Raw genomic sequence first — 25,715 nt, 5'->3', positions numbered from 1 at the left:
CAAGTATTGATCTGCAAATTGTGAAAGGGGTTCTAAAACTGAGTCTATCCCTGAGACTATCGGTCTCCCTGGTGGTGGTATCTTCTCTTTGTGAGTTTTAGGGAGAGAGTAGAAATAGGGAGTCCTAGGTGATTTTGTTTCCAGGTAATCCACTTCTTTTTTAGACACCCAGTTGTTGGTCTCTGCTTCTTCAACCATAATGGATATGGTTCTCTGTAATCGTGCAGTTGGATCTGTGGTGAGTATTTGGTAGAATTTCTTGTCTGCCAAAAGGTCCATACACTGCTTGTCATAGCCTTCAGCAGTTAGTAGAACAACGCCTCCGCCTTTGTCGGCCGGTTTGATGACTATTTCGCCATCATTCTTTAGTTCTGTTAATGCTTGTTGTTCCGCTCTTGAGATGTTGTGAAATGGCTTATGTGGATGTTGACCTAGTTGGTCTACTTCTTTCATTATTGCCTGTTCGAATGTACAAATTTCAATTGGTACCTGGTAATTTAGGGGACAGAAGGTGGATTTGTTCCTCAGAGTTGTGTCTCCCTCTGATGTTGGTAGTGGCTGGTCTTTGAAAAATGCTTTAAGTTTCAAAGTGCGACAAAAGTCGGCCAATTCGCATTTTGTTTTAAAAATGTCTAATTTCGGAGTGGGTACATATCCCAGACCTTTGTTAAGTACATTTTCCTGGTCATTGGTGAGTGATTTGTTTGTGAGGTTTACTATGAGGTTGTTGCGCCTGGCCCTGTTTTGGCTCTCGTCACACTCCTTGTTCGAACTTGTCTGGTTTGATCGGACCAGGTCACTCCTCTTTTCCTTGTCCGCTGGTTTGACTGGCCGTTCCCTAAAAAAGGAATCCCTTGCTGATAATTCTGACCCGTTTGTTGTTGTATCTGTTGGTTCATATGGGGTGGCATCTGGAAGTATGGATTTGGCCATCCTTGGAAGTGTCGGTTAAAAGGATGAAATGGTATTCCTTGAGTATTTGTCTGGAAATACGGAGGGCGCCAGAAGTTACGACCTCTGCGATCACTTCTTCCATTCCGGAAATTGCCTCTGCCTCGATTAGAAAATTCATCTCCACTTTGGTCTGAACTATCATTTGAGGAGACACTGTTGGAATCGTAGTTCGAGGAGTTGTCATTCGGTTTGTATTCTTTACTGCTATATGGATGTATACGTTCTAGCGAGAAGCGTTTAAGTTCTTTTGCTAGTTTTTGCAGTTTAGTTTGTGTAAGATACTCTTGCGTGTCTTTCATCTCTTTATTTATTTCGTCCAGACGGTTCTTATAAATGGTGATGTTGACCGTATTATTCAATTTGGTTTCAAAAATTTCAATCTTGACCGTTAGTTCATCCATCAATCTGGTGGCCGTTTTTATAATCAGGACTAAGTAGTCTCTGGTACATTTCCAAGAGATGGCTGACCAATCTTTCCTGAATGCAAGATCTTTCAAAAAAATGCGTGGTGCATTCGTCACCCATAGTCCTCTGGGGGCTGCGTTTACTCTGAGGTATTCTGTCATTATGATGCCGTGCACGGCTGTTCTGACTTGTTCTTTTTTAACTTCGCTGAGCTCATCCCAGTCTGAGGTGGAAGATAGAGTTTGGGAGAGGTCACCTTCTACGAGTAGCGGGGGTCTGGCTAGTATTGCATCGATTTCTTCAGTGGTGTAGCTGAGTCCAAAGTTTTCTGCCATGAGGAATCACCAAGGGGAATGTTGTTACTTATGAGCTTGCTCGCTCTTGAATCTCTTTCTAAATTCTCCCACAGCTGTGCGCTGCTAATCACAATCAATCAATAGGGGGAGGAAGAGTACTGATCCATTCAGTCTCCTTAGGATTAATCACTAAATCAGGGGGGGAAAGGATCACTTGTCCTGCATAACTAGGGTATGCAAGTCGATGGGGGGTGTCTCCCAAGTAAAAAACCCTTATGCACGTGTGAAATTGTATCTCGTAGCGGTATATGTTGTCTCCCCGCTCTTATTGACACGTGTGTGCATAATCATGGGGTTAGTATTTATGCACCCTCCGCCTGGAGGTATTTACCCATAGTTAAAAACAGTAGTGATCGTGAATTGTGGGTGATAGGTGTTAAAGGGAATTAATTAAAATACCTGAACAAACAGACTGAAGCTTTAATTGGTCTGAGTTCAGGTAAATGAGATTGTAGGTGTGCTGCTATGGAATAATTAGGAATCCGATCGCACAGATATGGTGATCTTAAAAAGCGGTCAACATGTTTCAGCCTTAATTGCCTCTATAGGTCGGTTGGGCTTTCTTCAGGACCAGTGCTGGGTAGTGAATACAGTGAAAAATGAAAAAAGGTATTTTAACCTGTTCCATTAGTCTGTGGGAGGTCGCATTGTACCTGCGAAAAGAATATATACGTACAAAAACACAGATGGGGAGAGGGTAAGGGGAAGACACACAGTTATGTACAAATAGTACAATTATCAAAATCTTGACAGATTTTGAAGAACACCTAAAAAATGGCAATACTTTATCCAGATTCATACTCGTATGGGGTGTCAACTCTCTCATCCTCATGCTTGTGGATTTTAATACATGCTGTGGAGGGTACACATATAATTATAATTTCATGCTAGTGCAATTCACAAGTGAGAACCAATTCCATTCTGATAAATTCTATACCAAGAGGCATATTGTGATGTGATTATGACCACTTGCTATCAGTGAACTGTTTAGTTGCAAACCATTCTAGATTATACAAAGGGATTGTGAATGGTCAAACGGAATGTGTTCCAGCGGTGTAGTCGGTTTTTAATATATATCAACCCCTAGGTACGGGTGGGGGTATAGATTAAGGATATACAATGCTTGTTGTTAACTCTCGTTGGTCGGAATGCACTCATTTGTATTCGTTACTGTAAAACAGAAAACGGGTGACCGACTTTCTAACTAAACATACCTCACAAAGTAGCTAGTTGTACTTCCTTCGGGTCGGCGGCACTGAAAGGAGTACCTCACTGTAAGGAATAATAGAATACAGTATTTTTGGAATTGAAATACTTGCTATTCTATCGACGTCGGGGAGGCGCCCAGAGTATCTACCTGGGTCTATTCTCCTTCGGCGCAGCTTGTGCTGTCTCTGCCTGTCTCAACCCGGATAAGCTCCTGGGTCCGTGGCTGAGGGAATTTGAACGTATTTGATAGAAAGCGAGGAGTTACTCGCTCCGTGAAAAGGAGGTTGATATATAACTATTAGTACAGGGGTTATGAAGGACTATCTAATAAGGTAGTTATGAAAGGCAATTTTGATAAATATTTAAATTTAAAGGGCGGATTCGATGTTTAAGTGAGGTGGATAAAATTGTTATCTCCTCGGTGTATAAACGTTCTTTATTGGTAACTTAAGCCTATCTAATCGCATCAACAGTGCTCAGTGAGAGTTGTGCATATCCTTTATGTATAACGCTACCTTATAGGTGAAAGGGAATACTGGAATACTGTGTACCTATATATTGATAATAATGTTGAATTGTCTGGGTGCTGCGCTCAAAATTAGCAGTAGAACTTGTAAGTTAAGGGATACACTGGGTATAGAGTAAGTAGACTTTGAATGGATGTGAACGTTTTTGGTCACTAAGTGTGAATTGTACACATAATGGGCAATGTGGAGTAGAGGAGATCTAGGTCATGATTTTCTTGTCAGTACAGTGGGGTCGATTCATTTTTCTATTATTTGTTTAGGCTCAGCCAAGGAATGTTGTCATTTAAGCCTGTAGTATCTGTCTTAAGGCGATGTACCCAGCGTTGTTCCTTCTCAAAGAGGATCTTGGTTGCGTTCCTGTCTATTACGTCAAGAGTCTCTAGGATAACCCATTGTAGATCAGTAGTCGTGTGTCCTGATTCTAAACAATGGGTGGACATTTTTGTAGTCAGTTTTTTGCAGTTGACGTTGCTTCGATGTTCACAAAGTCTTTGTTTTACTTTGCGGCACGTCATGCCGATGTACCGCATTTGGCACGGACAGGTAATCATGTAGATGGCGTGACTTGTATTACAATTAGTGTGACGTCTCATCCTCCATTTTAGATCTGGTAGTAGTTGTAATTCTTTTGTTGGTTTTGTGAGGTGGCAGACTGAACAAGCACCGCATGGATAATGGCCTGTTAGTTGTACTTCCATGGTATGCTGAAGAGAACCTCCTCTATGATCTCGAGAGTTTCTTGGTGGGGGAGGCTCGTGTAGAGGCTCTCTACATCCAGACCCATGAGGAGGTCTTGTTCTGGGTCAAAAGTTATTTCTCTCATCAATTGTAGACCTCCTCATGGGTCTGGATGTAGAGAGCCTCTACACGAGCCTCCCCCACCAAGAAACTCTCGAGATCATAGAGGAGGTTCTCTTCAGCATACCATGGAAGTACCACACACCTAGACAAGTGGTACTGGAATGCATTTCCCCAACACTGAAAAGAAACTACTTCCAATACGAGGATACATATTACTTACAGAGGCACGGCACGAGTATGGGGAGCACATGTGCCCCATGTCTAGCCGAACTGTATGTACACCACCTCGAGACGACCAAGATCCTCAGCGATCGCAATCCTTTTAAAAACCACGTAGTAACGTGGAAGAGGTACATCGATGATGTACTGGTCATCTGGAGGGGCAATCAGGACTCGGTTAACCAGTTTATGTCATGGCTAAACCAACAAGATCAATTCCTCAAGTTCACTCACACTGTTTCCAAAGAGAACCTTGTGTTTTTAGATCTGAATATCTATCCAGTGGATGGGAGACTTGAGACCAGTACCCATTTTAAACCCACGGCAAAAAACAGTCTGCTACTGTTCGATAGCTTCCACCCGCGCCACCTCCGGGAGAACTTGCCCTACGGGCAGTTCTTGAGGCTACGACGCAACTGCAGTAACATTGATGTTTTTAAGTCCCAAGCAGGGGACTTGGAACAAAAACTACTGAATAGGAACTACCCGAGTACAATTGTGAAGAAATGTAAAAAGAGAGCCCGTAATAACAACCGTGAGGCCCTACTTGAGGACACAGAGAAAAAAGAAACGGAGAAGAGACCAATCTGTGTAACAACATATAACACCAACTCCAACCGCATTACCAAGATTGTAAATAAACATTGGAGCATCCTAAACTGTGGTAAACTTGACCTCCCAAAACCAATGTTTTCGCATAGACGAGGCAAAAATCTAAAAGATCTGTTGGTCCACACTAGACCTAAAAGTGTAGGGCCTGCTGCACCTACCAGACTTACGTCAGTTGGAGGCCACCATCCATGTGGCTCTTGTATATCCTGCCAGTACACGCGGAAAAGCCAAACCATCACATTCTCTAATCAAACAACATGGGAACAACGCTTGTTTACTAACTGTAATAGTCGCAACGTTGTCTATTTAATTACCTGCCCATGTGGGAAGGAGTATGTAGGAATGACCAGTAGACCAGTAAAAATTCGAATGGGGGAACATCGCAGCAATATACGCTGCAAAAAAACCACCACGAAAATGTCTACTCATTACCTGACCATGGGACACAGCATCCAAGACCTTAAATGGACAATCATTGAGGCCTTCAACAGTGATAAAAAACCTTCTAATAAAGGAACAACGCTGGGTGTACCGGCTGGGCACTCATCACACAGGCCTGAATGATGACATACCCTGGTCCCAACTTAACTAACAACTGAACAACATGAGCAGTGACTGGACCATCTCCTGATAGCACATCCAGCCATTTTTTCATGAGCAAAATCTCCTGTATCACTAGTTAAAAGCATCAGCATTACTTAAAAAACCTAACACCTCTTAATCCCATCCCAATGATCTATCTGCTTTTCTGTCTAGAACACATTCTGCCCATCTGGGCACATTTATTTGTCCCTTTTCACTAGAGTCAGGGACCTCATCAACTACACAGTCTGCCGGTCGCCTACCGCGCATGCGCGGCCACGGAACACTTCCATCGCGCATGCGCGATCAGCGTATGTTAGACTGCGCATGCGCGCTACCTGATAGCAATCGGCTTCACCAGAGCCGCCACTGTCCCTTCTCCCATCGGTTCCGCTATCATTTATATGAACGAGCGAGGCAAAATGAACACAGGCACTCGCTATAATCGGATGCCTGAGCCAGCCCATACCATACTTGACTAGTTAGAAATGGCCACCGCGCTTACCCTCCTGGCCGACTCGTGTTTACTACCACACGTGTCCCAAATAGAGAGTCATTAACCTATCAAGCAGAGCAATCAATCCAATTAGTTTCACTATATAAGCCTCCGCCCAAGCTTCCTCTCTCACAATCACGGAAGCCACGGACAGAGGAGGAAGCACCACGAGGCCCAGGGTTTAGTAAATACGGCATAGCCGGTTAAAGACAAGCATCAGTCCTTTATGCTTTCTCTCCCCATCACTAAGCAGCCATTGAAAACCAACAGGCTTTTTCTTCCCTTTTGTTCCTTCTCCCCATTTATTTCCAAACTTGCAGCAGGACCCACAATTACCCGTCTGTCCTGTTTTGGCTCATGGGGCATTGCACCCCTCCTTGCCAAGTATGAATCTACCAACTTGTACATACCTTACCTAAATGTACCGTTGTAGTGTGTGATTGACTGTGTGTTGTCTTCAGTTGAGATTACGTATATAACAATATTTGGCTAATGATTCAACGCTGAATTCTGTACCTCTCACAGGGCATCCAGTAACATCTGTATGTGTTTTATGTGTTAGTCCTTTTTCACCTTCTTTCACAGGTACCTTAGAGCGAAGCGCTTTGGGATCCGCGCACTTGTAATTCCTGGTTCTTGTTTTTTCAGGCATACAATCAAGTATACTAGCATTAGCAAGAGCAGTGTATTTACATAAAATATATGTCCAATACACATTGATAAAAACAAGTACTTTACATTGTAGGGTACACACACGCACTGTGGAACAACATTTAGTGAGTGACAGGGGGATCTGACCCCGGTCCTGACGAAGGGGCATGGCGCCCCGAAACATGTTGACCCGCACAGGAAAGTGAGCCCACTAACTAGCTTAACCTTTCCGACATCACTTTTTTAACAATACCAGCCAGTGCCTATTAAATATTTTTTCTTTCCACTAGGCCAGGTATTTTTTAACATCACTTATCACCCACGACCCTACTGACACTCACTTCCATTCACTCACATAGCACCCACATTAAAAAGGTGCTCCAGCGTAGTCGCTTGTTGCAGCACTGCCCCGTCCGGCAGCCGAGCGGGAAGACCCCGATGATGAAGCATGACACCAAGGGCCCTTTTGGTGTGTGAGGGGTATTTTAACACATCTAGTGTATTCCAACAACAACAGGATACACACTAACCTTCTCGGAGGTGGACCTTTTTGATTAATAGTATCTTGACAAGAGGAGGACGTGCCCACCTCGGTGCAAACCAGCACCACCTCTTCCTTCCCTCTTTTTTGATTTCCTTAAGCGTAAATACTAACCCCATGATTATCCACACACGTGTCAATAAGAGCGGGGAGACAACATATACCGCTACTAGATACAATTTCACACGTGCATGAGGGTTTTTTTACTTGGGAGACACCCCACATCGACCTGCATACCCTAGTTATGCAGGACAAGTGATCCTTTCCCCCCCCTAATTTAGTGATTAATCCTAAGGAGACTGAATGGATCAGTACTCTTCCTCCCCCTATTGATTGATTATTGTACATAAAGACAGACAAACAAAGACAAATACACCCGCAAAGTCATGCACACACCGAAGCAACCGTACACAATGCCAGATAAACATTCACAAAGTTGCAGGTGAGAGAGTTAGCAGAATGGTCTCATTTTAGCCGTCACGCGCCCTGCTTCACTTGTCGATGCTGTGACTAGTGGCGTAGGGAAAGGGGGTGCAGGACGCCCCGGGTGTCATCACTGGGGGGTGACAAAACGGCAAAAATATGTGTTTTAAACTCATATTTTTTGCCATTTTGTCAAGCCGGGGGTGACAAGAAATTTTCCGCACCGGGTACCACCTGACCTTGCTACGCCACTGGCTATGACATAATATCACGTATTTTATGTTTCGTAAATGCCATTGCGTGGTCTATCCTTCTGCTCTCAGAGCTTGGTAGAGGCCATAGTATGTGTGTGATTTGGATCAATCAGCAGGGAGAGGGGTGATCACCGACACCTCCTCTCAGCCACAGTGGAGGGCGGATGTCCACAAACAGCTGGGACAAAGGACGCGGAGAGAGATTCTTACTTTGCCCACTCCAGCAGCTTCGCCGCTTCTTCTTTTCTGTCGTACTCCAGGTACAAGAGAGCCAGCTCCAGCAAGGCGTTGGGGATTAAATAGTGGTCATACTTGATCTTCTTTTCACTGAAACACAAGCAAGAGGTATCATTCACAATCTATTCTAAAGAATTAATCATTACTACGCTTGTGTGCATAGATGGTCACTTTTTCCATTCTGGGAGCATTGAATTTGATAAACAGATTGCAGTGCAGGCTGATGTACAACACATGATCAAAGAAAATCAGTGGGAATTGATGCAAGCACATATTCCAAAGCACTAAACCAAGCACGCTAGCCACACTGGCCCAAATTAGCAGATGGCTGGTAACTAGGGGGGCGAGGGAAGACACTAGGATCAGAATGATTTATATCAGCCTTTATCTCCTCCCAGGTTTCCAGCTATTACGAGTTATGGTACCAGAATTAAGAAAAACATGCGGGTGCCGGAATTAACATTCCTGTTCCCACCTGAGGCTCCCACATCCAGGAATATTTACCACTTTTAGCAACTAGAAAAGGTGTGCGGTGAAACATTGGGTTCTACTTGCAGCGTTATTACACACGACTTAGAAAGACGGGCATTATATTTTATTATCATTTAACTGCTGAGCCTGAAACAAAGCACTATCAAATGGACCTGCAAGTATGGAGTCTTCTGCATGTCTTGTTATGTATAAGGTGATTTCAGATATATCAGAGGCATCCAGATCATATTCAATATCTTCCCTCCCTATCAGGATCAGTCAAATGGCAACAGAACCCAAGATCTTCCGCACATAAACAAGGCAGAAAGTTGGATACTCCCACTCATCCAAAGGTTTTTCTAGTGGTCCCCGTCTAACCCAGCCCAGGAAGTGGTCTCAAACTATCACTCAGCCCAGTAAGAAAAATTTGTGGAGGATTCAAATTACTCGTCATCCTCCTTAAAAGCAAACCAACTGACAACACAGCAAATGGTACCTTACACACCACGCGTGACACGAGTGACACACCGCACCTGACGAGATGCATGAAGTTACTCAAATACAACTGAAAACCCATCACTGATCAGGACTCGTTCCCGAAAAGCATATATTCATCTGCTACAGTTTGTCCCTCCTTCCACTCTTCACCTACACACAGCTTCTTTCTCACTTGAAAGAATAGACTCATCCTGTGTGTAGCCTCATGGCTCAGCGACTTACCTTCCATTTCACGATACACACCTCGTCAAAACCAGCTCCACTACTGCCAGGGGCTGCCGCTCTATCTAGGACCACAACATTTCACACATGCCACAGACACACTGCACAACTCATTGTGGTGCCCAAATCACTTCTACATTTCTTCTGTTCCTGCTGACCTCTACATCCTGCTTTCCAGCAAAGCCAACATTAGCTTTGCAGCTTCCAATTTCTTGAAGGTCAGAACCTCAAACCCGAAACAATGATCACTTAGAATGATGTTCACAAACTGTGACACTTGATCTGGCCTTGTATATTAGGGCCCTGTCCAGAGCCTTTTTAAAAAAAAAACATTTTTATAGCGTGAACTAGACCCAAAGATATCAGGTATCAGAGCGCTTTACATAAGCACCAGTTTCGTTACAGATGGACACATTCATTTTTTGTTAGGCACAGGGAAATTAAGTGATTTGCACAGGATGTTGAGGGTTGTTCCAGAGACTCGAACCCAGTTCCCCAGCTTCGAGGTGGACCGCTCTCGCCGTAAGGCTACATCCTCTTCCCTGGTGGTAGGTAATCTGGGCATTTACCTAGACTCGCCCCTCACTCTAGAACGCAGGCCTGGAGGGTAGCCAGCACCAGTTTCTGGAAACTCAATTTTGAGAAAGATCTTGCCTTATATTGATAACAGTCATCCTATATCGATAGTGCTGGCATTGGATCAATTTCGCCTAGAATAATAACATTCCTGTAAACTAGGGCCTCCAGATAACCCTTTGAAGCATTTACAGGAAGTTCTAAACTGAACTGTACATCTGATCCCTGGTACTCCTCGTCGCACAAACATCTCCTCGGTTGGTAAACAGTTGCATTGGCTCCCTATCAAGAAAAGGATCCTAATTAAGGCAGTGGTAAGGTAAACCTGCACCATTGTACTGCCCCTCAGTGCCTACCCTCTTATTTCAGCATTCACATGCCTGCCAATTTCCTTTGATCTCGCAGTTCCTTTTCACCAGATACAATTTGTGTTGACTACGTCAGTACTGGTTATTACTACTATCCTTATACAGGTTTGCGCAATATGAAAAGATCTTGACATATCTGAAAACTCACTTTAAATGGATATAACTGAAATACTCCTCTGCCTCCAAGACTTTTCCCAGGTACTTCAGACACAGGCCCTTTAACAGCTTCACCAAACACTGGTCATCAGCTAGGAATTCTGTAGCTGTAAACGGAAAGAGTCTTATGTTACATACACTATTGATGGTATTTTAACTAAAACACCACACAGACATTTTTCATTGCTTTTTCTTTTTCATTTCCATTCTCTACTAAGAAAATGTTGCAGGATTGGGAAATGTGGCATTCATGACACAAGGGCCCAAAGAGAGTACAGTTATATCTAAGACATTTTAATTTAAACACTGATTGTAAATAATGCAAGTAGCAATTAAAAAAAACCCAAAGCTAAGCTTAATTCTTTTGAGCAAAAATATTCTGACCATAAGTATGTGCTTTAATTCAATAGTTTATATATTACGTATAACTGTAAATAATTTTTTTTTACAGTCCAAGTTTTAACACTGCTCCTATAATCAAAAAAAGTGATCTTATTAGAAAGTGAAGCTATTGATTTTTTTCCCCCCTAAAATAGCCTCGTTTGTGATTATTACTTACCAGTAATGAGGTTACTTTGAGTCCTACTTCCTCGCTTCCATTCATTATGTATGTGGCTTCTCTTCCTCCCACGACCCATTCACACAGCACCATGTAAAATAACACTTCCCTACTAAGCCACATCTTCTGTTGGTAATCAAGCTTTCAACCAACCAATGTCTCAGATGTGCATACTGGGAGGGAGGAAGGCAATGTGAATGAAAGCTAGGTAGTAGGACTCAAAGTAATGCAACTATCGGTAACTAATTTAAGCATTACCTTTTCATCCTTCCCTCACTTTTGTTGATCATATATGAGATGTACCAAGGACAACAATAATGTACAACTGCTCATAAATGCTACACAAAACATGCTTTATTTTAAATAGAACCCCTTTCCTCTTATTCCTTAATAGAGGACAGGACCCTGTAACCAAAAATATCAGCAATATTATCACCTTCAGGAGAAATTATAGTGCCTTGCAAAGATAGATGAGTCAGATCAAGTCTCTGTCCTACAAGTTTTGTTGAAGGGAAGCTCCCTGTAATTCCGCCATTATAGAAGTCGTGCTACTTGTCGATCTGATCTGTAAAGGAGGAAGGAGGCTGCCCATTCACCTTATATGCTTTACCAATCAAAGTTTTGATCCATGTAGTCAAAGTGGCTGTTGCAGGTTTTTATCTTCCAAAATTAACAAACAAGTACTACACTTTTAAAGAATGACTATGATGCAGCGTAAAAGCTGATCTTGCTTAAAACCTATCTCGACAATAAAAATGCAAATGTGCACTTTGCACATGTCTAGAAAAATGACACAGAAACTGAGAAAAGTTGACAAACCAGTACTGTTTAAGTGTGCTTGACTAGGTAAAACAGTAGGATTATTTAACTAGTGACTTTAGGATGTTTAAGTAGCTGATTACCTTATATTCATAACAGAGATTTTATAAAAACTGATGACAACTTATCATTGCTATTAACTTCCTTGAAGAGAGTACTAACAAACTTGACTTTGGTGCAATTCCTAAACTGAAAGTGTTAAATGGCTGAAATTTTCAGTATAAGTGCTTAACACAATAAGGAATATTGCGTTTTAGAGTGATTTTATTTAATCATTTTTAGAATTCATTTACATGTTGCTACTTTTTTAAATTGTGGCAGTAGGCCACAATTGAAGTTGAACATTTCTCTTTAACAATTACTGACAACATCACAAAATGCTTATATGTGAGATATGTGAGATATGTGATTTATTTCACCATGCTTAAACTTAATTCGGAGTTTATTTTACTAAAAATAAAATATTGAATTTAAAAACGTTGAGATGTCTTTTCTCCTTAGCTTGAATTATTTCATAGTCTTGTGCAATGGACTTTGATACACTTACTCAAATGCTGCTTTATTTGTTCTTGGTTCATGCAACATTCCTTTTGACAACAAAGTACTCTCTCTGTATGTGAATGGTGAGAAAATGGCGTTTCCTCTATATCTGTGAAAATTAACAAAATAAACAAGCTCTTTTTTAACTAACCTGTGAGGATGGAAGGACAATCATTTTTCATGATGTGTGTGAGAAAATATTGCCGGAGTAACAATTTGTACCTGGAAAAAAACAAGGTTGATCGCATGACGATCAGACCATTGTGGACTGACCATTGAAGTACTGATGACAATTATTAACTATATAAATACTGTGTTCAGGAGGAGGAGTACACATTGCGATGCTTTTGATTTTCGAGGACAGCTTTGCCTAAGCTCAGATGGCCCCGTTTCACTTTCCTTGCCTCCAACTTGCCTGTCAAACTTACTTTTATGCCCTTTGCTTTTTGCCCTTGCTGATAAATGTAACTGTAGGACAAATTGAAGCAATTTGGTGAAAACTCAGATTTGAACTTTCCTGATTTATGCTTTATTTATCCTTGCCAATTCCCATGGACTTTTTCCCTAGTGGACTTTAACTTGATCACTTTGCCCATGCTAAGAGAACCCATTGAGAACCAACTTCTTGATTGTTGGTGACAGATATTGTTTTGTCTACCAAAAACAATCCTCTTATAGATTCATTTATTTAGGGATAGATTATTTCAATTAAATGTGTGGTTTCATGTTTCTAACTGTAATTCATGACCAAGCCTCTTAAAATGTTACTTATATGCATTGATTTTGGATCTTTAACACAATTCTAAATTATCTAAGTTGTCTGAGTCTTATTGTGTCTAATGTTCTTTCCGTAGAGACTGTGCCAATTTTAAATGCATAACAGAGAGAGTCACAGATTATTTACAGAACATCATGTTAATGTGCTCTTGTTCTGTGTAGCCACAGCAGAGCTTTTGGGTTGCATGATTCTTGTTAGACTTAACTTCTTTAGGACGTTTGGTCTAACAATTGCAAAACTTTATTTTCATAGCATGGTTTTGACAGTAATATACCGGAACCTGATCACCAATTTGTGAGGTGGCTACCAATTAACGGTCCTTATGGGGTAGCTGACAGTTGGGCATTCTGTTTCCTCACTCATCACTACGACTGAGAAAGGTCCATCGGAAGACCATCACTTCTAAGGGGAAGTTTTGAACCTGAGAAGAAATTATACTTGTATGGGCCCAGTGAGAGTTTTAAGGTTATGTTTGTAAGTGTATTAGTCTTCCACTGCAACAACTGTACTCTATATGGACATAGAAGAACAGCTCTTCTCATATACAACAAATGTAGTCTAGATTCCACCTACAAAGCAGGGTATGGATAAAAGGCTGGACAAATCACCGGCTGTTGTCTGTGAAAAGAGGACTCAGTTTAATTAACAATGGAAAGCATCAGCAACAACACCACCCTGTCGTGAAAGATTTAGCAAAAAGGAAACCTACATGACAAAGCTCTCAATTCTTCCAAGCTCCTAGTGGGTGTGATGGTCATGAGACAGAAGGTTTTGAGAGCTAGAATTGGCAAATAGACAATATCCAAAAGTTCAAATGGAGGTTTAGTCAGAGCCCTCAAAACTAAGGCCAAATCACAAGCAGGAAAGGAACATAATGATCTAGAAAAGGTATTGGACAGACCTTTAAGAGCCTGAAAATCAACCCATTGTCGTCAACCAAATTGGTCCAGGGATCTCTGAATGCCTGAAAAGTTGCCAATCGCACTCTTTGGGTTTCTACAGACGAACACAAACGTGAACCTTCCTGTAAAAGCTCCATGATCATTATCGAGCTTACAGACTGATGATCCAAACATGTCCTATCACTTCATCATGAGAAAGACCCCGCGTGCCTGTTATATGATCTTTCGTCTAAAACTTCCTGGATGCCTGGAAAGTAACTACCAAGTTGTCCGTCCTCTCAAACCCTTTCTCTCAACTTCCAAGCCTTCAAGTGGGGCTTCCACAGAATCCGAGAGTCGAGAGGAGATAAATTCAGTGTAAGCGACCATTGAGGAGCCACCTTCATAAGCATCAAAAAAGGGAACCGATTGGCCTGAGGCCAATGAAAAGCAATCAGAATCACATTTGCCAATTCTCTCCACACATTCAGCAGAAAGTAACTGATATGTAGAAATGGGGTTGGGGGAATGCAAATCGCAGACCTTCTGGCCACCGGAACAAGAGAGCATACTTTGCCTATGACTGCTCTTCCGATAACATTTGCACAAAATCGTTGAACCTTAGCATTGACTCTTGAGGCAAAAGATCCATCACTGGTACACCCTAACTTTGAATCACCAGAGAGAACACCGATGGTGCTAGAGAAAAATCCAGAGAAGATGGAATGTCCCAGCTGAGAATGTCTGCTGTTACATTGGACACACCCTTGAATATGAATTGCTTTCAGAGACATGGGAGCAATCTGAGCCCAAGAGAAGAGATTGTGTGCAATCTTGTTCAGAGCCTTGGACTTTGTCCCTACTGCTTGTTCACATAAGCCTTGGAGGTAGCATTGTCTGTCCAAATCAATACTGCTTTACCCATCAATTGGCTTTTGAACATCTATAGACCATGTCTATTTGCCTCAAATGCCTTCCAGGTCGAGGATGTTATCGCCTCCCGGCAAGACCAGAACCCCTGAAACTGCATTTATTCTCCCCATGCACCCCAACCTGACAGACTGCCATCTGTTGTAACTATTAGGGGATCTGGAGAACTGCGTTGCAAACCTTTGAGCAAATTTCAATGTGTATCCACCATGCTAGATCATTTTTTACCCGCTAAGACATCTGGCTTTTGCGCTTCAGAGTTTGAGAACTTGGAGTCCAATATGCCAAGATCAAAGAAACCAATTTGTGGAGATGGAATCAAGCCCATGTAACTGTGAAGGCTTGATCTCCCTGAACCTAGAACCACAACAACACCTCATGCTCTGTGTCTGCATAATTTAAAAATATGCCTCTGAATCTTGGCAATCCTTTCAGTCGGAAAAAGAGCCTTTCCTTGTAAAGTCAGAAATCAAGCCCCTGTAAATGTCAGATCCTGCACTGGTTTCAGATTTGGTTTTTGCAAGATTATTAGAAACCTGTGCCTTTGGAAAACTCTCAGCACCTTGCCTGATGAGACAACAGCAAACCTTCCGAGGAAGCCTGGCTGAACCAATTGTTGGGGTAAGAATGGACAAAGATTTCCTCAGAATAAAGAAAAGCCACAAGGAGTGCCAACACTTTGGTGAAGATCCTGGGTAAGGACATGAGGTCAATTGGAAAATCTCGCAATTGGTAGTGATCCTCCCCACTGCGAACTGCAGAAACATTTGGGATGCTTTCTCACAGGCACATGGAGATAAGCATCTTAAAAATCTAATGATGTTAACTAATCTCCTGGCCTTATAATAATAATACGGACACTTCTAAAGCGCAACAGCTACCTCAAACAGAGGTGTCCTGGCTCTGAAGAGGCCAGTAGTGCATCAGAAGATGGACAAAAACCAGGTCTCCGGGCCCTTGTCCACCGCAAAGAGCCAGGTTTTAACCATTTTCCTAAAAAGGGTCTCAGTTTCTATGATGCAGAAGTTACTGGGCATAGAGTTCCACAGTTTGGCTGCTCCAAGCGTAAAAGATCTGCCCCCCAAGCATAACTTCTTGAAACGGGGAGTACACAGTAAACATTGTGAATTGGACCTCAAGGATCTAGACTGCTTGTATCCATGTAATCATTGTTTTAGATAGTTTGGTCATTTTCCATACATGGCTCGGAATGCCATTGTCAAGGCCTTAAATTCAATTCTCTTGGCTACTGGTAGCCAGTTAAGTGCTTTTAAATGCGGAGAGACATGTTCACGAAAAGGGACTCGCCTCATCAGCCTCGCAGCTAGATTTTGCACCATCTGCAGGCGCTTGATCAAATACTTTGGTTGGCCCAGATAGAGGCCATTTGCATAGTCCAGCCTAGATGTAACTAAGGCATGTACTATGCTTTTCCGGCACTCCTCTGGCAGCAGATGCAGGAATTTCTTCAAATTCCTCAGTTTGCAAAAGCAGGTAGTTGTCACCAGTTGTATCTGTGCAGAGAATGAGAGGTCAGCCTCCCACTTCACTCCTAGGTTTTTTTACAATCTGCAGGGGAGGGCCTATTTCCGTAGGCCACCAGAGAACCGGAGCAGGCGGCGTCTCTTTCCCGAAAAACAGCACCTCTGTCTTTCCCACATTGAGCTTGAGTTTATTGCTGTTCATCCACAGCGCAATATCTCTTAAGCATCCCCTGAAACTGTCCAAAGTGGCCTTGGTCTGCTCTTTAATAGTGAAAACCAACTGGGTGTCATCCGTACAGGAGATCGCTTTGATCAACTGAAGAATTGCTTGCATCGTCACAATCCAAAAGTGGAGAGTAGTTCTTATGCGGGAGTTTACCCAATTCAGGACCTAGACTGGTCTGTAATCCCCTGAAATCTGCTGAACGAAGAAAAGGATTGGCTAAGCACTTTCTTCCCTTTCCTTCCAGGACACCTTTATAATCGTCTTCTTCTTGAGCAAAGTATCTACTCCTTTCATAGAGCCCTTTGTTTGGGACCTGATACAGGAAGATGAGTTACTTTGATTCCTGTATGTGGTGTTATTTGTAAAAGTCTATTGCATAACCCCTGTTGATTATGCTTAACACCCAGGCACCATTGATGTCTCTTCGCCAGACCCTGAGAAAGCGATGAAGCCAGCCTCCCACTTGTGCTGTTTGAAAAAACTGTAATGGCCAGGACCTCTTCTTAGCTGGACATTTCTAGCCCAACTCTTTCTTAGGAGGAAAACTTCTAGGCTGGTACTTTTGTTTACGCACTCTATAAGACTTAAATTCTCTGTGTGGCGACGACTTAGCCCTTTTATTTGAGAATTTTCACGAATCAGCCTTCCCTTTATATGGAAGAGTATGCTTGCGATCTTTGAAGGCTTAAAGAATCATTGAATCCAATTGCTCCCTGAAAAACATTTTGCCTTCTAAAGGAAGTTTGCTTAATGCTGATTTCTCAACAGCCTCCATTTTCCATTCTCTTATCCAGAGAATGTGAATGGCAGGAACCATATCTCCAGAAGACATTAAGGTTGACATGACTACATCCAAGGAGATATTAACCAGCAGTCTTGCGAGCTAATCCATAACTGCCAGTAGCTCCAAACACTAAAGACGGTCCCTTATTTGCCAGTGCTAACTGATCAAAGTCTTTAAGCAGCAATTGAACAGTATATGTTGCATACATGCTGGCTTTGAGAGCCGGATTCTCTGCTGAGAGTGTTTAAGGAGCATGTATGCAACATATACTGCTCAAATGCTGCTTAAAGACTTGGATCAGTTAGCACTGGCAAATATGGTCTTTAGTCCACCTTTTTAGGTCAAGCCCAGACAGCGCTTGCGCTGTATGGAACATCTGTTGTATGTACTTTGTGAGATCTGGAGATCAGCCCCAGGACTTGTCTGCTTCCACCTTTGCTTAGGAACTTTTTTTCAGTTCAACTGCCTCTATTTAACTGTCTTTATAGAAAACTGCCAGTACAGGTCAGTAAAATACCAGAATTGATTTCTGCTTGTTCAACTGCCTCTAATTAACGGTCTTGATAGAAAAAGACCAGCCGAGGTCAGTAAAATACCAGAATTGCTTACTGCTTACGGTTTTCCTTTTTATTTTTCTGGCAACTGCCTCTATTTAGATAGAAAACAAGCAGCAGAGGTCAGTAAAATACCAGATTTATCATAAGGAGGTCCATACGTCCGTAAGGACCTCCTTGTGATAAATCATGCATGCGCATGGTTTCCTGAAACTACTTTAATAAGTTGGCTTCACGTGCAGTTGGTGTCACTTCATTATGTTTGCCATAGTTCTGCTTTCCTGTAATCCTGGTCTGCAGCCGGATGTGTGTCCAGTCAGGGTCTCAAGATCCGTGAGCAGAAGCCACAGTCTCTTTGTTCCCAACTCTTAAGGACAGAGGCCTTGGCAGTTCCCATGAAGCTCAGCTTAACCATCAGTCACGTGAGATATAAAGTAAAAAAATAGATCTAAAGTCGGAAAATACCAGGGTGCTTAACAACAATACCTTACCCATACCTGAGCAAAGGTTTTTGAAGGAAATGGCAAAATGCTTGCACATCCGCACTGAGGAAGTTAATATCCACACACCAGCACTATGGTAAATGGTAGACATGTCAGGAAGTAAGCATCCACTTAGGTTGACTGACTTGGATGATTCCTGCAAGAGGGCAGACTGCACAGGATTCCCAGCTCCACGCTGGAGTTACACTCCAAATCTTAATTAACTAAATGAACAAATATATGACTATGTTAATCGCAAGATATATAACAATATGGTAGGTTTCTCCACATAATTGTCATTCTTCTACACTCTAGATTTAGGGCTACTATTTGGAAGTATCTAGCACCGTCCTTACATATCTGTACTACTCACGTGGGTAACATCGGGGACTGTTCCAGTTCGACATACCAACGTCCTAGATTTATTTCAGCATATAGATATAAAATAACTTCAAGTAATGCGGTCTTTCAGAGATGCATTTATTGACTCTAAGTCAAACATTTAAAATTTGAGTTCTCGGACCATTCCCAAAGGACCCCTCACGAACCACTTTGATCAAGGAAGGTTGGGGAGTCATCCCACCCATGAATACCCAGAAGATACAGATAACTGCACCAGGGAGCCCAGGTGTGTAGGGGTGATCTGGTGTCTGAAATCTGTGACGCCAATGGATGGTCATGGAAGTTCAGGGTCTACAGCATCTCATGGACCAGGCTAGTGGAACTAGGATGAAGAATCCAGACGAGAAGAACCTGAAAGCAGAGGGGGCAGATTCCAAACCACCCGCAGGTAACCAGGAGGGACAGAAGCACAATACCAGCCCTGGTTGAAGGCTCTTGCCGTACAACAGAGAAAAGGTGGCAGCAGCTGTGGAGACCAGTCCACATTGCAGAAGCCCAGGAGTCTTTCATGAGCTGTCCCACACTGATTGATGAGTGCAGGAAAGTCAGTGTCTGGGAGGACCACCAACAAGCATTGGCAAATGAAAACAATGGTTTGCTAGAAAAGATTCTTGGTTGCAGACCAGCAAGGGCTGTGGGACTAACCCAGCAAGGGTGAGTCAGGGCCAACCCTCAGCACACAGCAGAGCTAGAGGAAATCGATGGAGCCCCCTCTAGGACCCTCTGGCAGCAGGTACAGGAGGTTGCAAGGAAGCCCCAGCAGCACACAGGAGACGAAGGCCCACAATAAAGAGAATGCAGGCAGGATGACAAGCTTTCGAACTGTGCAGTGCTGGAGGCAGGGGCTATTTGGAGCATCAAGATCTTTGGTGAAGAGACAGCAAGCCTTGGTGATGACAAGCAGACGCGGAGCATAGGGAGGGGGTTACGTTGGCTGGAGAGGGATTAGTGTCTCCCAACTTGGAGGGAAGTCTGGTCAGGCATCTAGAAAACCAACAAATTACAAGGGGTGTTGCGGAGCCAGCTGATGTCAGTGAGACAACAGGATCAGCAAACCAGTTGTTGACATCAGGTGTCTGTCGATGCGCAGGGAAGCGACTCCTTCAATGACTCCACACTTAGGGAAGCCCTTAAGTAACCCTAAAAAGAGGATGGACCTCCACTCTAGTGACTCACCTATGAGAGGGGGTCAGGGACACCACTCAGATGTCCTAGCCAGTCAGATGCTTACAGGGGCCACGATTCAACATGGCAGAATCAAGTGGCCACATGGAGCAGCTCTGGGACACCTCCATAGGGAAGAACTGGACAGGGGGGTGGTCACTCCCCTGTCCTTCGTGTAGTTTCACGCCATAGCGGGAGTCGAGGTCTCCTGAACTGGGCAAAACTTGTATATGCATGGAGGGCACCAAATGTGCCCTTCAATTCAATCTGGTGGCTCTTGGAAGCGCCCCCACCCTACCTAATTCTAAATGAGAGGTGGTCACACCTCTCCTTTGCAGGAAATCCTTTGTTCAGCTTCCCCGCATGGGTTACACTTTCCATTACCCCAGTAGAAGGTAAATTCCTTAATCCTTTCCAAGAATATTTATATATATTCATGGCGACTACATATATTTACAATTTCACATTATATATTATGTTTTATAGACGTCCCCCACTCCCAGTCCTGATGAGACCCTCATTCTAAGGGTCGAAACGCCGTCGACGTATTTGGAGGCGAATAAGACTCACACAGTGCCTATGATTTTATAGCGACTGTTCTACAATTGATTAAAAAAATTGCTTTGAGTCATGTCTCTATCTTGTAAATAGCCACCACTGTAACCTGTATAGTTCACTTAACTGTACACACGTTGTTTTTTGGTTACTTCACAAATCACTGGGGACACATTGCACTTTGTATATTGTATTATATGTCGCAGTCAAATCAATTTTATTCATTTTTGTTATTTGAAGCATAAAAAACTGGTTTGAAACTGATATAATTGTGGTTCTCTCTCCTTGTTGCCACCCTTTCTCTAATACTTGGATTGTTATCAAGTCTCAGTTTATCAAGCGTGGCTTGGTGGCCGATGGAGGAAGACGTGTGAGCGCTGAGCTCCACAGCGGCCTTCCCCCATTAATCCTGCCGTAACTGATCCTGGTGGCCCTGGCGCCCTGAGACTGCCCGTGTCTCCTCCTGTACTCCTGGGGGCCTGCCCGGAGGTGGCGGAGGCGAGCCCCCGGCTGCGTGGAGCCCGCGCCGCACCGACGGATTGGTGGGCGGCGCCGGCCATATTGCGGCCCTGAAGATCAGCCGCATCCCCGGCCTCACGTACTCCGGCGGCCGACCTGCGGTGATACCTGGCCGGCCACTGGCTGCCAAGTGGCCTGGAGCCCTGGGTGCGGAGTTCACCGCAGCGACGGGATTCGACCCGCTTCCTTGTGGGGTGCCTGTGGGGACCCGTCGGGGGAGCCTACAAACGAGAGGACCTGGTGAGGTGCCCGGCCCGGGGGGGGCCCTGCTGCTGCCCGGCCGAGAGGCTCGCGCTTGGGGTCGGACTTCTTCCTGTGTGGCCCGCCAGGGACACGGCGACCGGCGCTGCCCCCTCCCGACTTGATTTGGGGCCCCCGCTGTGCACCGCCTGTGGAGCGCAGGCTTGAGGTGCGGACCGTTGCGGTGCAAGCCGGAGGAGGGGGGTGCTGCAGGCCGAGGGCCCCGGGACTGGGGTGCATCCGGACCTTGAGGCGGCCGACCTGGGGGGGGACGCCCCTGCGCGACCCCTGGCCATCCTCCACTGAAGGACCCTACCACCACCGGCTGACGAACTGGTGATCGGCACCTGAGGACGCCCGGGGGCTCCTCTCCTGGGGCCCGGGCACGCTGATCCTTGACCCTCGTGCACTTGGGTCCCTGCACGGCCGCCCTGCCGCCATTTTGGACTGACGGAACTGCACGTCGCAGTTGGATTTGAGGGAGTGCTGCGGCAGGGGGGGCCCTTGGTGGCCGGCGGCCTACGTTATATCGAGGGGGTCCCTGGCATCGTCGGAGAGTGGCTGGGTTTTGGGGACCGGCGAGCCCAGAGGAAGTGCCGCACGTCAAGAGGCCCCGAGGATTGCAGACTGGCGAGCTGTACACGGGGTAAGACGTTGACCCTGTTGCTGCGGGGGAGAGACGCGGCTGCCCTCATGGGGAAACGCCCCTTGAAGCCCCCCCCGGAGGCTGCTGGGGGGCCTGTGGTTGATGGGGGCCCCATTTCGGACGCTGTCCCGGCGGCGGGTCTGCCGCAAAGTCAGCTGGAGCAGATCCTGAAGGCCATCGCTGATACCAGGGAGGCCCTGCATCGTGATATCGGGCAGGTGTCCACGAGCCTGGGCCTACTACGTGCAGACCACGGCAAATTGGCAGATCGGGTCAAGGAGACCGAAACCCGGATTGAAGCGCTGGAACCTTCGTCGAAAGCGGCTGGCGCCTTGCTGGGGGAGCTGCAGCAGAGGGTGCACCTGCTGGAACAGAGGGCGGAGGACGCAGAAGGGCGAAACCGCCGCAACAACATTCGCGTGGTGGGCCTGCCGGAGAAAATTGAGGGGACCGACATGCTGGGCTATCTGGAGGTCTGGCTACGGGACGTGGTTGTCCCGGAGGGGCTGTCGCCGTTCTACACTCTAGAGCGGGCCCACCGCGTGCCGGCTCGCCCTCCGGCCGACCTCCCCGCCCGGTGGTGGCGCGGTTGCTGCACTACAGAGATCGAGACCTCATTCTGCAAAGGGCGCGAGCTTTGGGGCCTTATAAAGTGGACAATGCCCAGGTCTCCATATATCCTGACTACTCCTGGGAGGTCCAGCGGCAGCGATCTACTTTTTTGGCGGTCAAGAAGGCGCTTCGGGAGGAGGGCGTCCGCTACTCTCTCCTGTTGCCAGCCCGCCTGCGGATCATGCTTGATGGCAAATCTTCCTTCTACGACAACCCCGATGATGTCTGGGACTGGCTGGAGCTCTACAGGACCGGTGCGGATGCACATCACGCGCCTGGGGGACAGCGGCAGGCGCCACCGCGGCCTAAACGGGGCAGGCGACGCAAGAAACGTCCGCCGAAGGTTCGGACACCTACGGTATCACAGACTGAGCAGGAGCGCAGGGATGCCCTCCAGGCGGTCTCCGACATCTCCCAGGCGCTGGACTCCGCGACGGCTGTGGAATCGGGGTCTCGAGGTGGCACTGGCGGGGGGACCTCGGAGGACTCGGTGACTGGGGACCCCGCACCTCCGCATGTCACGCCTGGGACTGCAGATGGTCTGATGGACGAGTGAAGCTGCTGTTCTCCTGAACTGGTATCGTATGACCTGCTGTGTTCGTGCACTGGGATGGCGACATTGGCCTGCTGGGCCCGGGACTGGAGTTGGGCGGCCACCTCCTGTTGTGCTGATAGCTTTACTTGTGGAGGGGATGCGGGGGCATGGGGCGCGTAGGGGAGGCCTCACGAACTCGGGGGAGTGAGCTGCTGGCGGTCTGGCGAGAGAGGCAGCAGGCCGCCCCCTCATTTTTTCCCGCACCTATTGTGGGACTCTGGTAGTTACCAGGGATTGTTGCTGTTGGGAGCTACCTATTTGGATGGGTTTCTACTGTTGGGGACCTATTCTGGGGAGGGGTGGGACATGGGGCTGTTGGGATGTGTCGGGGTTCATTTCATGGGGAGTAGCCAGTGTGCGTGCGGAAGTTGCCTTCGTTGGGGTTGTGCTTGTTCTGAGGTATGGGGACCCTCCTTGACCTGAAGTGTGTGTGACCTGGAATGTGAGGGGTCTGAATTCCATGTTGAAACGCCACAGGGTCCATGCACATCTTGTCCGCAGGGGGGTGCAGATCGCCTTCCTACAGGAAACTCACATTGATCGAACTGAGGGGCGGGCCCTGCAGCGCAGGTGGCGGGGGCATGTGTTTTGTACCACTTACTCGGCGTTTGCTCGGGGGGCTTTGATATGGGTTCGGGCGGGGGTTCCCTTTCAGCCTTTAGTGACGATAATTGATCCTGAGGGAAGGTTTGTTGCTGTACAGGGCCGCCTAGATGGGAGGGACGTGACACTCTGCAGTGTCTACGCCCCGAACGTGGATCAGCTTGCCTTCTTTGCGCGACTGTCTGGGAAGCTGGCGACTGTCCTGGCTGGCACGGTCCTGCTTGGGGGGGATTTTAACTCTGTGTTGGACGTGGGATTGGATCGCTCTCACCCGCCACTGGCGCAGGCAGCGGCTCACAAGTTAGCGCAAGGTAGAAGAGATTGGCAGGGTAGCTGGGGCCTACTCGATGCATGGCGGACCCACCACCCGTCGGAAAGGGATTACTCCTTTTACTCCCCCCCGCACGATCTGCATGTTCGCTTAGACAGCATTCTGTGCTCACTGGACATCCAGAGCCTGATCCGCCATAGTGAGTATTTGACTAGAACGGTGTCTGACCACAACCCTTGCCTAGTGTCGGTACAGTGGATGCGACGACGCCAAGCTATTCCAACGTGGCGGTTGAACCCACTGACGCTGGAAGACCCGGTGTTTAAGGCAAGTGTGCGTAGTGGGGTGGAGGGGTATTTTGACACCAATGTGGACACAGCCTCCAGCAGAGCTGTGGAATGGGACGCATTTAAGGCGGTGGTTAGGGGCGTTTGCATCTCGGCCACCGCAGGTGTCCGCAAGACCCTGCTGCAGGATGTGGAGCGCAGTGAGGACCGATTGCGCGCGGAGGAACGGCGCAACCACACGGACCCCGAGGCTTGTGGCGCGGTTTCGGAGGCGCGAGAGGGGGTGGCGACGGCATTGGAAAAGCTGCGCTGCTTTGATTATAAGGAATTCCTGGTCCGGGCTCACGCTGAGCGGGACAAAGTGGGTTCGTTGCTGGCGTGGTTGGCCAGTCCTGGGGCCCGTGGCTCCCCTATAGTGGCGCTCGCCACCCCGGAGGGGCGCATGGTCTACACGCAACTAGACATTAATGACCAATTCCTTCGGTATTATGAACACCTTTACGTGAGCAGGATACCGGGGCTACCGGCAGGGCTGGAGGAGTTCCTGGTGTCGGCGCAGCTACCCAAGCTCGACCCGGAGCATGTGAAACAGCTGGGCGGAGACATCTCCGAGGGTGAGATCAGGGTGGCCATCAAACACATGGCTCGCCGAAAGACTCCGGGCACGGATGGACTCCCGATAGAATTTTATGCGGCCTACGCGGATGTGCTGGTTCCACGACTGCGGGCGGTTTACCAAGAGGCCTGGGACTTGGGGCGCTTGCCGGCGTCCACTCGCGAGGCCTTGGTGATACCCTTACTGAAGAGAGGGGGTGATGCGAGCTGCCGCTCGGCGTACCGCCCGCTCTCCATGCTCACCACGGATTATAAGATCCTCAGCCGGGTTCTCGCGACGCGGCTATTGACCCACATGCGCTCCCTGGTGCATAGCGACCAAGCGGGCTTTATTCCTCAGCGCACCACTGCCACCTGTGTGCGCCGGCTGCTCAGGATCATGGGGGGTGAGGCCGCCAGCTTTCCGAATGCCGCAATCCTCTCAATTGACATCGAGAAGGCGTTCGACAGTGTCGAATGGCCGTACCTGCTCCGGGTCCTGGAGACATTTGGGCTGGGTGAACGCTTTGTGAAGTGGACTGCCTTGCTCTATGCTGCGGCCACGGCCCGGGTCAAAACGGGGTTCACCATTTCTGCCTCGTATGTGGTGGGTAGAGGAACTCGACAGGGGT

At 46.5% G+C, this 25,715-nt stretch overlaps 1 protein-coding gene across 3 annotated transcripts in view; it reads right to left on the bottom strand.

The window, feature by feature from the left end:
- Window positions 1-25,715, bottom strand: part of TTC39A (tetratricopeptide repeat domain 39A) — a 648,505-nt gene that overhangs the window by 12,235 nt on the left and 610,555 nt on the right. For all 3 annotated transcript variants that reach the window (XM_078670870.1, XM_078670862.1, XM_078670878.1), the window contains 2 exons: window positions 10,551-10,665; window positions 8,241-8,357 (listed from right to left, as the gene is read on the bottom strand). In XM_078670870.1, the coding sequence (XP_078526996.1) occupies window positions 8,241-8,357; window positions 10,551-10,665 (232 nt within the window). The remainder of the gene's footprint in view (window positions 1-8,240; window positions 8,358-10,550; window positions 10,666-25,715) is intronic.

The sequence above is a fragment of the Lissotriton helveticus genome, chromosome 1_2 (genome assembly GCF_964261635.1).
Source record: "Lissotriton helveticus chromosome 1_2, aLisHel1.1, whole genome shotgun sequence".
Taxonomy (NCBI): Eukaryota; Metazoa; Chordata; class Amphibia; order Caudata; family Salamandridae; genus Lissotriton; species Lissotriton helveticus.
The sequence above is the reverse complement of the archived record's forward strand: the minus strand, read 5'-3'. Positions and strand labels throughout refer to the sequence as shown.